The following is a 12,818-nucleotide window of genomic DNA, read 5'->3' on the forward strand; positions in this document are numbered from 1 at the left end:
CAGGCTCTCTGCTGTCAGGGTGGAGCCAACTTGGGATCCTCTGTCCCCCTCTCTCTCTGCCCCTCCCCGACTCGTGCTCTCTCTCTCTCAAAAATAAACATTCTAAAAAGAGAGAAAAATACAGTTGCATTCAAAACAACAATGCATCATTTCTCTGTCCTGATTGGGAATGAGAAAATTTTGCCGTGGCAAATTTTCTAGAAGACAGAAGTCTGTACCTTTCTATTATGGTAATTTTTGCTAAAATGTATTTTGTAAGCATAATGTAATATGTTGTGCACAGATTCTACATTGAGCCTACATCCAAGTGCTATATTATAAAAAAGATTATGACATGCCCCCATCATTGAAGGTTTGTAGAATTTTTAATGACCCTAGGTGATGTTGAGAAACATAAGACTTTTCGACTGCCTGAAACATCCCAATCTGCTGTTACTGATTTTGCTCCCTTCTTCCACACACTAAATAATTAATATTTAGCTCAAATCCCAGCATTCCCCTTCCTTCCTCAGGGTCCCAATCTATTGCTGTAACTTTAAAAGAACTGAAGAAAAAAATGCAGAAGTTCACATATGGAGACCATGAGGCAACTAGGGATTACAAAAGAAAAAAATTCATTTAATAGCCCTAAAATATTCTCATTACAATCTGTTCAATCTACTGATTTGATGACGACTGACACTTCTAGAAGTCTGATCTGGGAATTTGTGTAATAGAGTAATCAAATTAACCAAATGTTGCCTGGTTGAAGATCATAAAGAGTTTACTTTCAAGAACTGGAAAGAATCATTTGTAAAGTTGAATGCCCTCTTTTTCTAATTTGGGTCCCTCGGTGTTCTCCTGCCTGATCAAGTGTAATGGAGACAGTGTGCATGAGGACACAGGGGACTCTTCACAAGTGGGCTAGACATTCCTTGGCCCCTTCTCCTGATTCCTATTCTTTCCCTTAGAAGCCCTATCTTTTCACAGGCTCAGAGTTGCCACAAGACAAAGCGCCTTGAAGTAAATCACAACTAAGGGTTTAGAGCAACATCTTACCTGCCTAGAGATATGTGGTTCTCTCTGCAGTGCTATTCAGTTGAATGCTGCCTCTATAATTTTGTTTTTTAGTAGCCACATTTTTAAAAGTAAAAAGAGGTGAAATTCATTTTAATAATATATTTTATTTAACCCAATATCTAATGCATATAAAATGTTATTAATAAGATATTTCACATTCTTTTCTCCATACTAAGCCCATCTCAGTCAGCTGAGCCACAGCTCAGGTGCACAACAGCCACATGTGGTGAGTTGCTACATTATTTGACAGTGTAGCGTTAGACTAAGAAATGCCCGGGGAAGTGACAGATCCATTCCTGTGGGCATGGTTATCCTCAGTCTTCAGTATACATTATACTTCTTTTCAGTATTTGAAATTGTGTCACATTTCTTTTCAGTTGTATGAAATTGTGTCACATTTCTATTCACTGTTCATATAAATATCACACATTCCCTTATTTTTTGAATGACCTGTAACTTTCCTCACATCTACAACTCAGTGTAAGCTTAATTCATTGTTATATTTCTTGGTGTCATCAAAGTCCTAATTTCATTCTTTTTTTTTTTAATTTTTGTTAACATTTATTTATTTTTGAAAGAGAGAGACAGAGCATAAGCAAGGGAGGAGGAGCAGAGAGAGAGACGGGGAGACACAGAATCCAAAGCAGGGTCCAGTCTCTGAGCTGTCAGCACAGAGCCTGATGCAGGGCTTGAACCCACAATGACCTGAGCCGAAGTCAGGCGTTTAACTGACTGAGCCACCCAGGCGTGCCCCTAATTTCATTCTTAACCAAGTTTGGTCCTCCAGCTCTCTCCATCTAATCCAACCTTCACATTGCATCACTAGATGACATTTCTAAAAGGCAACTCTGACCATAGCCCAACCACTTAAAGATTGTAGAGAAAATATCAAGCCCTTCATAATTTGACCCCTGTCTATCTCATTACATTCGCTTCTACTTTTCCTTTTTATACTTCATTCTAAAATTGTATACTCTATGACATGCTGTTTGGGCCTCCCCGCCTGGAAACATGCTGTTCTTTCGACCTGAAATGATCTTTCCTTTTTATCTGCCAGGTGAATTGCTTCTTATCACCTTTCAACTCCACTTTCCATCCAGTTCATTTGGATAAATTAATTGACCACACACTAGTTCCTTGGGATTTGAGATCGTGCTTTATTATCTTTGTGTTACCAGCATCTAGCACAGCATCTGACAGTGAGGTGCATCTGAGATGTACATCTCTTGATCTAACCTAAATGTATTAAAACTTTAAGTAGACCTAGTTGTAAATTGTTAACAAGAAGAAATGTTTTTTTTAAAAAAGTCCTTCCTAAAAAAAACAAAATTCCTCTATTTTAATATTAAGTGTAGTTGAATTCTATTGTTTTTAATGGCAACATCAAAACTCTGTTAGTTTTTTATCTTGTTTCAATGCCAGTACATTTCATTTCCTTGAACTACTATACGTACAATACTACCCCAAGGGAAATCCCGGATAGGAACAGCTTTAATGTCTCTGGAATACAAACTATATATTACTTCATTAGCTAAAAAATAAAGATAAGATGTGATATGTCTCAAATTCTTGCTTCAGATTCTGGTGACTTTTGAGGAAAAATAACATCAGAGACCACGCATCCCAAGGAATAAACTGATAAGATTTTAGCAAAATCTTACTCGGCTGATTCCACACATTACCCTACTTGAATGGTTACATGAAGCAAACAGAAATAAAAGCCTCCAATAAGTAGGATCACTTTCCTCAGGATAGTACAGTTATTTGCTGTTTAAACAATTATAACCAGACATAACAAGTTCTTTTGTTTTAAGCATCATCAGAGTGAGGATATTTCTTAAGGCTTATAAAACTTCTAGTTTTACAACTTCCCGGGAGAGCCAATATCTCTTGAGAAAGGAGCAATATAAGGTAATCAAAATAAGGAGCTCTTCCCTCTATCAAGCTGTCTCAAACTAATAAAAATAAATCCTAGGAACATCTGTTAATCCAGGAATACCATCCCTAACAGACAGGGATTGGGATCAAAAGCCCCTTCCTGTTTCCTATAGTCCTCTCGGAGAGGGGAAATAAAAGCCAGTTGGGACTATTTACAAACAAAACAGCAATAAAAGAGCAAAGTTGGAGACAAGAAGATTAGAGGCAGGACGAAAAGAGCCTAGCTGGTTAGCAGTACCTCTCAATTAAATTGTTTTGTCCACACTGGCTCTTGAACTTCGTTTTTAACCATTTCCTGTTTCTACTAAATCTCCCTACAGTTTCAGTCCTATTGAAGTCTATGCTTTCATTTTGTAACAAGCATCTTAACAGAGTAAGAATAAACATATTTTTTTAAACAAAGATTTCTACTTAAAGAAAAGTTTTGGTCATTAACAATATGGTGATGGAAACTGATCTGTTTCCTGCCCATCTCTTGCCTTTCCCACCCAGATGTATGGCATTGTCTCTTCCAGAAGTGCAGGATTAGAAAAGCACAGTTTGTGTCAAGCTGTGAATTCCTGTTTAAGTCATAGCCAGTGTTTGAATGCCAAATCATATTTACAAAGCACCTTGGCAAATACTTTGGCTGCTGCTGATCTTTCTTATTTCTAAAATTACCCTACAATATAGGGCTTTGCTTTTTAAGTAAATTCTTCATTATGTAGGAAGGCAATGCAAGGGAAAGGGTTATATACAGGATCTCAAAACACTGCACTTTCTTTGTTCTGGTTTTGAAATTCCCCATTGAGTCACTTAGTTGCTCAATGCTGAAGGGCACTTAAGTCTCATTAATGTGATAGTAAACAGCCTATCCGGCCAGATGCATCAGCAAAACATTGCCCTCCTTTTACAAGTACATGTGCAGGTTTATTTTAACTATTTGGTTTGGGTTTTTCCACAGCTGTTAATATTACTCAGCCCAGGTTCAGTGGCACAGATGCCTTTGGATACACTTCATTCCTGGCTTATTCACGGATCCCAGACATCGGCTTCGATTATGAATTCCACTTGAAGTTTCAGCTGGCAAATAATCACTCAGCACTGCAAAATAACTTAATATTTTTCACTGGACAGAAGGGCCATGGTAAGATTAATTGAACCCTCTAGGACTTGCTTAGCTTCTTTCAGAATACGAAATTCTTCGTGGATACCCTAACTGGCTGTGGATAAAGGAGACATTTGCCTAAATGCAGCCTCCTCATGATTTCTGCCTCGAGCAGGTTCCTTGTAGTCCAGTGTTCTGAAGTTCCCTGACCCTTTCTGAAGCCCTGTTCACACCAGGGCTACTTCTTATAATCAAGGGCAAGAATTCCTACAGGCAAACATGAGGGTAGAGACGGTGAGTAAGTCACGTGAGAGGTGAGCTTATTGATTTGTCCTTTCCTGTGTCTTCCTTTTCCATGCATAAGGAGAGAAGGGCATTTCCCAGCAAGAATATCATTTCACCATGTGTTGTAAAATGGGTATGGTTGCCCTCAAAGGAAACCGTTCCAAATTAAAGAAGTAAATAATTAAGAAAGTGCTCGGCCTGTAATAAAGTACTCCATTGCCCTAGAATTGGTGGGAAATCAACTTCTAAGTTAAATTTGTCTGTCTCAAGTAGAAATAAGTTATGCATGTGTGGGATCAAGGAAAGGCGCATATATTTTACTCCCAAGTCAGCAGCTAACTAGTTAAGCAATTAAGCACCTACCTTCTCAGAGTTCAGTATTCTCATCTGTGAAATCAACATACTACACCAGAAAAAGACCTCTCTCTGAACCATTTTTTCTATTTTGCTAGGGTAAATAACATATTCTGTTCTTTTTTTTTTTTTTTTCTAATGTTTATTTTTGAGAGAGAGAACAGTGAAGGGGCAGAGAGAGGGGGACAGAGAATCTGAAGTGGGCCCCACACTAACAGCAGAGAGCCCAACATGCGGCTCAAACCCACAAACCCTTGAGATCATGACCTGAGCCGAAGTTGGATGCTCAATGAGCTACTTAAGTGCTCCCATATTCTGTTGTTTTCAGTTCATTCAGTGACTATCTCTAATGCTGAAAATCGGGCTCTGTGTTAGCACATGGCTGAAAAGAGCCCACACTCCAAGTGAAGGGTGGTGTGTCCACCTCCAGCCACTTCGGGAAGGATGCAGCGGGGGCTCTCTATCATGTGAAGTGCTGTTCATTTCACCTCCAAAGTCTGTTTGAATCTCTTCTCCACCTCTAGTGCCAAACTGTATGACCTCCTCCGAACTAGTCCCCCCACCACGTCTCCTGCCTGTAGTCCATTCTCCAAGTTGCACCAAGAGTTACTTTTTTAAAAACCTTGGTTAAAACCCACCTGTGACTTTCCACTGTACTTCAAATGCAGTCTAGACCTCCTTACCCTGTTCTCAGAGGGTAGGACCAGACCCCTGTCTCTGTCTCCAACCTCAAGCTCTCCCCATCTCTTCGCTCATCTCCTGCAGATCTTCTCCCAGAACCTGAACCACCAAGTGCTTGCCTGTCTCAGAGATGTTGTGCAGGCTCTTTCCTCTGCCTTGACAGGAGATGGCTCTGAGCAGCCTGTGGGGCCTGGATGTGTAGACTTGGATCCAGTCTCCACCACTTACAAATTATGTGTCAAGTTACTTAATGTCTCTGTGCCTCAGTTTCTTCACTTTTCAAATGGGTTTAGCAATGGCACATTCTCCAATGGAGTTGTGAGGCTTAACATAGTTGATACAAGAAAAGTTTTTAAAATAGAATTGGACTCAGTAAACATGACAGCTTCCATTTTCTCAGGGAGGCCTTCCCCAGCCACCTTCAGAACAGATATTATCACACTGCATCCAAGTTATCCTGTACCCCAGCTTCTTGTGTATTTTCTTCAAAGTCGATGCCTTAATTTATAATTCTTTAATCTATTTTTATATAGTTTATTTTTTTCAGTCTCCACTACTAGAATGGGAGCTCTATGTGGACAGAGACAAGACAATCCTCAACTTCATATACCCACACTTAGCACACTGGCTAGCACACGAGCAGTATTGAATAAATGAATAGAAGACCCACCATAAAAACAGATAATTGTATGATATGTAAGACAACAATACAGTTGCACAAAGGTTTTAAAAAGTAACCATTCTTGGGGGTTTCCAGTTCAGATGCCATCTTCTGCATTAGGATTTCCCCAATGGCTACCCTTCTCCCACCCCTTACATCCATCTCCCCTGCCTCTGAGCATTGATAGCCTGCCCTACATTTAGAGCACAGACCCTTTATTACAAACTTTGGTTTACTAAATTTCTCTTCTCGTTCATAAAAATGGTGTCCCGTTATCACTACATCACCCATAAAGCCTCTCAGGTGGTTTTAATAAATATCTGTTGAATGACTGCTAGAAGGCAGGGAGGAAGAAAGGGAAATAAGAAGGAGTTTTTACCCCTCTTTACTCCATACATCCTTCATCACATGTTTATCAATTATATCCTCTTAATTGGCACCTCCTCACCTCCCTCCCCCCCCAAAAAATACTGGCAGATGAAAAATTCAAATGAACAGGGAAGACCCTGGGTCTGTCTCATTTTAAAAACAAATCTTCTAAATCCTGAAAGATGCAGAGGGAGAACCAAGTAAAGAATAAACACTGGGTCCATGAAAATGCTCCCACCAAGTAACTCTTCAGTACTCTTCTACAGAGATTCCTTTAAAATTCTCAAAAAAAAAAACAAAAACAAACAAACAAAAAAAACAGACAAAGCAATGTTTTGGCCACAGCATTTGTAAATTGTGGAAGCTTTCATATGACATTTTTTTGGTCTTCTCTAGTCATCTACTTTACATGTAAGGACCTGAATGTTCACTCTGTGCTTGCATTTTTAGGTTTATAGAAAGGCTAAATAAAGGCTAGATAATAGGTAGATATATTGTGGAGCTCTATCTTCTAAGGAGTGAAAATGAGATTCTGAAATATGCAATTCCGCACTGGACCACGTGAGGGAGCAAGAACACCAGCTTAAAAAATGAAAGTAGCACTAAAGAGCTTTTTTTAAGGCCATGTTTCTCTAAGTAGGACCTCTTCACACCTGTGTCAGAATCACATGAGGGTGTTTGTTAAAATACTAATTCTCAAACCCTCTTGAATCAAAAGATAGAATTTTATCAAGCACATTAAGTGCTTTTTATGTAACTAATATTTGAGAGCAACTACTCAAAACCTGTAGGGACCAGCTAAATTAGACCATATATGGAGAATGACTAAGATAAGTTATTATTGCTCATTATGTCATATGTTGGGATGATTCATCATTATGTTGCATAAAGTTATTAATTAAAGAAAGACACATTACTTTAAAACATAATTATTGGGTGCTTGGGTGGCTCAGTCGTTTAAGCATCCGGCTCTTGGTTTTGCTCAGGCCATGATATCACAGTTCATGAGATTGAGCCCCGTGTAGGGCTCTACACTGACAGCACAGAGCCTGCTTGGAATTCTCTCTCTCCTTCTGTCTCTGCCCCTCCCCTGCTTGCTTTCTCTCTCTCAAAAATAAACAAATAAACTTAAAAAACAATTACTATGATTACTATTAATACTATTTGCAATTGTCTATTCTGTATAAGAGACTGTGATCTAAGTCATTGTTTTTAACAGTATTATGTCCACATTTAGGTATTTTTCTTATTTAGGAACATCAATCTCTGACCTGCTTTTTGGTTGTTACTACTAAAATCACCATTTTGTATGCTGCCTTTATCTTTCTCAGGTTCAAAGATGCACAGGGCTACGGAGTTTATATAAAGGAAATGTAAACCAACCTGTAATCTCTGACACATCCACACAAAAAGGCAAAGGACCTTCATTTCCCAACACTGATGATATTCCTCCCTGAGTTCTCCAAAGCTGAGCACTGATTTTGCCAGACTTCATTCTCATTGAATTCTCTGGACAAATTACCCTGTCAAACATTTCAGCTTGAAAATGCCTCACTCAACTTGTGATTCTAACCTAACCTAACTCTATCCCTATGTTTCTGCAGTCATATTTGTCATTTCTCTTATTAGCTCTTCTTCCTTCCATACCCCCCACTCCCTTATAATGTATGTCTTATAGTTTGGCTCTTCTGGAAACCACCAACATGCCCCACAGTGGCCAACAGGTGAATACATTGTCTTCCCCTCCTGTATCTCTTCAGTTGGCAACTGCCATAGTAAACAGTCTGCTTCAACTAGAAACCCAGGAACCATCTGGATTTCTCCCTTTAATTCATTTTGACAAATATTTGCTGAGAGCCTAGATGAGGCATTCTTCTAGGTGCTGGAGATACACTTAGTAATAAGACAGGAAAGGTCCTTGTCTTCTCTACATTTTGTCTCCCCTGTTCTATCAAACACCAAAGTCTGTCCATTTTACCTCCCATTTGCTGCTTTTTTATTCTCTCCTTCTTTATTCTTTCTTCTCCTCATTGTGCTTAGTCTATCACAGACTATTGCAACAGCAATAACCTTCTTCCCAGTCTCCTTGCCCAGTCATGCCCAGCCTCCTTCCTCTCTGTTCCCCGCCTGCTACTGGGGATTGTTCTAACATTCAGATCCAAACTGATCTTGCTCAATCACCATGCTTCTTCACAATGTCCCAGCTAAGATCCTTTGCATAATATGTACAGACGTTTATCCAGCCCCTGCCTATTTGCACAATCTCATTTTCTCTCATTCCACCCTGCACCTAGCAGTAGTAGGTACATGTGTACATTCTACATCATGTCATTGTGTCCTCCATGTGTGAGCTTTTGACCAGGCCGTTCCACCTTCCTGGGCCGTCCACACTTCATTTTCATGCTTCCAAAACACTTCTATCCTTTAAGCCTCAGCTCAAAAGATCACTCTTCTTTGAAGTCTTTAACCCTTCCAGGAAAATTTAAGAATTGATGTCACTGCAGTTTGCTGGTAACGATTATCCTATCTTATTTTAACTGTCTGGATCTCTTTGGGAACCAGAACAGTGGCTTCTCTTTTTTATACCAAGGGTGGCTGTCACATACAGACACTCATTACAGTTTTTGAAAGAATAAATGCAAAAATCCATGGTCCCTGTTACACCAAAACTTATAATCAATTTAGGGAGTCACAACAGACATACTTAAAATTTGTTAACCAACAATACTAAGTCAGAGTTAAGAAACCATGTCTGGTATACACAGCATCCATCACAGAGTCTGAAAAACAGCCATCACTGAATGAAGAGAGGTACATAACTGATACAAAAGATGGAATTTAGAAAGTAGAACTCTGGTCCAAGTAGACCAGTCAGAAAATCTGTTCCCATTGGTGTGTTTCTTATTCTGTGCCTTCCATTTCTTTCTTTTTTTTAATGTTTATTTTTGAGAGAGAGAGAGACAGAGACAGACAGAGAGAGAGAGAGAGAGAGAGAGAGTGAGCATGAGTGGGGAGGGGCAGAGAGAGAGGGAAACACAGAATCTGAAGCAGCCTCCAGGCTCTGAGCTGTCAGCACAGAGCCCAACACAGGGCTCAAACCCACGAACCGTGAGATCATGACCTGAGTCAAAGTCGGAGGCTTAACTGTTTAAGCCACCCAGGCACCCCTGTACCTTCCATTTCAACCAATCCCCTACAAATAGTGCTGGAGCAGCCCCACTGGCTGGCATCCCTAGGTCTGTTCTCTCCCAGCCTGAGCCGAGCTAGTCCCCAGCTCAGCACTCTATGTAAGCGGCCAGTTTCTTCCATCTGAGGTCCATCACCCCCTCTCACCCTACCTTCACAGCTTCCTTTGCCTGGAATGCCCAGCACAGTTCTCTCTACCTTTTCCAATACTGTGCAACATCCTCTGATGAATTTGGGTCTCCTTATAGCCTATCCACACAGAGCCTATATAGAATTTGTAGTTTATATCCCATGATAATTATGCCTTGCCATTCATAATCACTACTCCAAATCATATGAAGCTACCATATTCATAAATCAAAAACATTAGAATAGTGGCAATTTCATAATCTTAATCTTGTCCATCAGCAAGATTAATCTTAAATTCCTTTTGGACAATCCATGTCTTTAATATCTTTTGAATCCTCAACTGTATCATTCACATGATTGTACTGTGTGAGAAATCAATAATGACGTGCTTATTGATTCTCCCACTAACTGAAAGACTCTCTGAAGACAGAGTCTATCCTGGTCAGTTTGTAATACTGTGTATCAAGATTGATGTGGATTGTAGTGAAGAAGGTAGGACCTAAATAAAGGGTGGAAGGGGCCCACCTATCTCTCTTCACCTCCTTGAAATGCAAGGTAAAATCTTAACATTAGCCTATATTTCAAAGGTATAATACAGTGGTAGAATTTTTCAGAACACAAATATTTAACTCCCTGGATATTTGATCTACGTACCTAAGTGCTTTGTGTGCATAGCTTTATGTCAGTCCCTGGCATGTAGGTCTTCTATGCTGCAGTAATTAACTATGAAAGGTTACCTTATATTTCATGCCAACTAATTTCTTATTTACTTCAAGCCCTTGGTTATTAACTGTAACAGAAATAAGAGCACATAAATATTGCTTGATGTTTTTCTGGGGGGAAAAATGAAATGAATGTCATCTACGGGAGAGAAAAAGAAAAATGAAAGGGGGAGTGTCACAAAATCTAATCAGCTCAGCCTGTTTTTTATAGAGCCTTGATTCAGATCGGGCAGAAGGAAGATGCCTGATGAATGAGAGAGCAGGTTGTAGCCAATTCCTTAATGTTACACATCTCCCAACTCCATAGTACTGAGGCATCTTGTAACACAACTGACAGTATATGCTCATCTCCAATATTTTTTACTATAGAAAAATGTTCATTATTTTCCTCTGTAATCACATCATAGTGACTAGAAATTGTGAGAATTTCCTCCTGACAACCTCAAACTATCAAATCTTAGCTTTTATGAAATTAAATATCCTGGACCATAATGTCAACATTGTCTAGGTTATTACATAATTTGATTTCTTAAGACTGTCCAAAAAAACACATTAAACTAATTCCCTTTACTGACTGAGAAATACATGAAAATTGTCACATTTGACCAGTGCTTAAACGGCATTGAAAATGACAAAAATATGTAGATCCTTGCAAATCCCCCCTTTATATATGTGTGTATATATATATGTATATACATAATGGAAAGGAATGTTTGTTTAAGCATAGTTCAATGGAGGTAACCTTGATATCATAGAAGAACATTCAGAGGGCAAAAAAAGAGGAGGGGCCAAGTGCAAATCAGTCACCTATAAGCCCACATCTTCACTGTTTGTTCTACACTTCCAAGAAGCAAACACCTTATGGAAATTCAAGTCTACCCACAAACTGGTGTTTACATCCTTTATTTTCATGTTCTCATCTCTGACAGCAAACAGCAAGAGAGATCCAGACTTCCCACTTTTTCTAGTCTCAGGTCTTTTTATTCAAAACACAGAAAAATATGCGCCATATGTAGCCTCAGGATATGCATTTTATCACATTTTCATGTACTCTGAGCACAGCGTTGCATTTGTTGTTACTATCATCCTGACCTCACTGTCTGTTCACCAGCACAGCTGGAAGCCAGGACAGCATCCTGATTTGGCCACAAACAGTAGCCAGTTTACATTGCCCACATTTTAATCATCTAATCCCCTAAAGTAGAAACTACTTGGTCTCCATTGTACACAATGGCTAACAAGCATCGTGGACATGGCTATCAGAAAGCATGGTTCTGATGCTTTCAAAGTGCTAGAATATCCTTACTTTAATGGTCATATCAACAGAACAGGAAGCTAAGAGTTTGCCACCATAAAGCTGTACTGTACCGATCTTGAGATAAACCGAGAATGTGTGTTCCAGTCACATCCTAATTGTAGTTTAGCACTCACTAAAGCAGACACTGTCACTGAATATGGAGTAAAAATGGCTTGAAGGTCTAGAATCTTCCACTACTCAATGTGAATTGTTCCAGTAGGTGACACTTTCATTCTTTTGAGTCTTATTTCTCACATATCAGCCTAGATATATTTTTTGCTTTGCATCACGTTAGCTTCAATTCTAATTTCATAAGCTTCTTCCATTTTTTTTCCTAAAATCAATCCTACCCAATCTAACTCTTCATTCATATCTAATTTAGCTTCTCCGAAACCTGAAGATACATGCTCATGACCATGTGAACAGTCCACCAAAGCTTTGTTAAGTTTATCTTGGTGTCTCTGTGTCAGCACCATTGTGCACCAATGTCAAGAATATTTTATTAAAAAGCAGCTTCCTTCTTTCAGAAATCTAAAAGCTTTACAGGCCCTGGAATAATAGTCAAATATGCTCACAAAGCATCTGTACCAAAGGTCTGGCTTCTCAGAGGGAACTCCCACAGGAATCAGGAACTGTTCACCAAGCAGGGTTCACTGGAACAGAAGGAAACAGAATCATCTTGGTGGCTCCTCTCCCATCTCTTCTTTCACTCAGGACAGGAAAGGAAGAAGGGAGAGGAGAAATCTACTTGTCACTTAGAATTTCTGAGTCCATTTGCAAAGATCTTATAAAAAACTTTAAGTTATTACTAGAGACAATCCTGTGTTAGTATTATCATCACCATTTTTTCAAAAGAGAGAGAGAAGAGGAAATGAGTAGCCAGAGGTTCAATTAGCAAGGAGCCCAAGATTAAACTCTCCTGCCCTTGTGACACCTGGGGCACTTCTTACTTCTGTGGGTTCCAAGTACATTACCATTAGATTTAGTACATGATAATACCTCACCATATTGGAAGAATAGTTTGAAGAAAGAACAAATCACAATCACTCT

At 39.3% G+C, this 12,818-nt stretch overlaps 1 protein-coding gene across 1 annotated transcript in view; it reads left to right on the top strand.

Annotated features, from left to right (window-relative positions):
- Window positions 1–12,818, top strand: part of LOC109248190 (protein eyes shut homolog) — a 784,935-nt gene that overhangs the window by 693,689 nt on the left and 78,428 nt on the right. The window contains exon 15 of the mRNA XM_053905310.1: window positions 3,941–4,123. Within this exon, the coding sequence (XP_053761285.1) occupies window positions 3,941–4,123 (183 nt within the window). The remainder of the gene's footprint in view (window positions 1–3,940; window positions 4,124–12,818) is intronic.

This window comes from Panthera pardus, unplaced genomic scaffold (assembly GCF_024362965.1).
Source record: "Panthera pardus isolate Hobbes unplaced genomic scaffold, ASM2436296v1 HiC_scaffold_17, whole genome shotgun sequence".
NCBI classification, from domain to species: domain Eukaryota; kingdom Metazoa; phylum Chordata; class Mammalia; order Carnivora; family Felidae; genus Panthera; species Panthera pardus.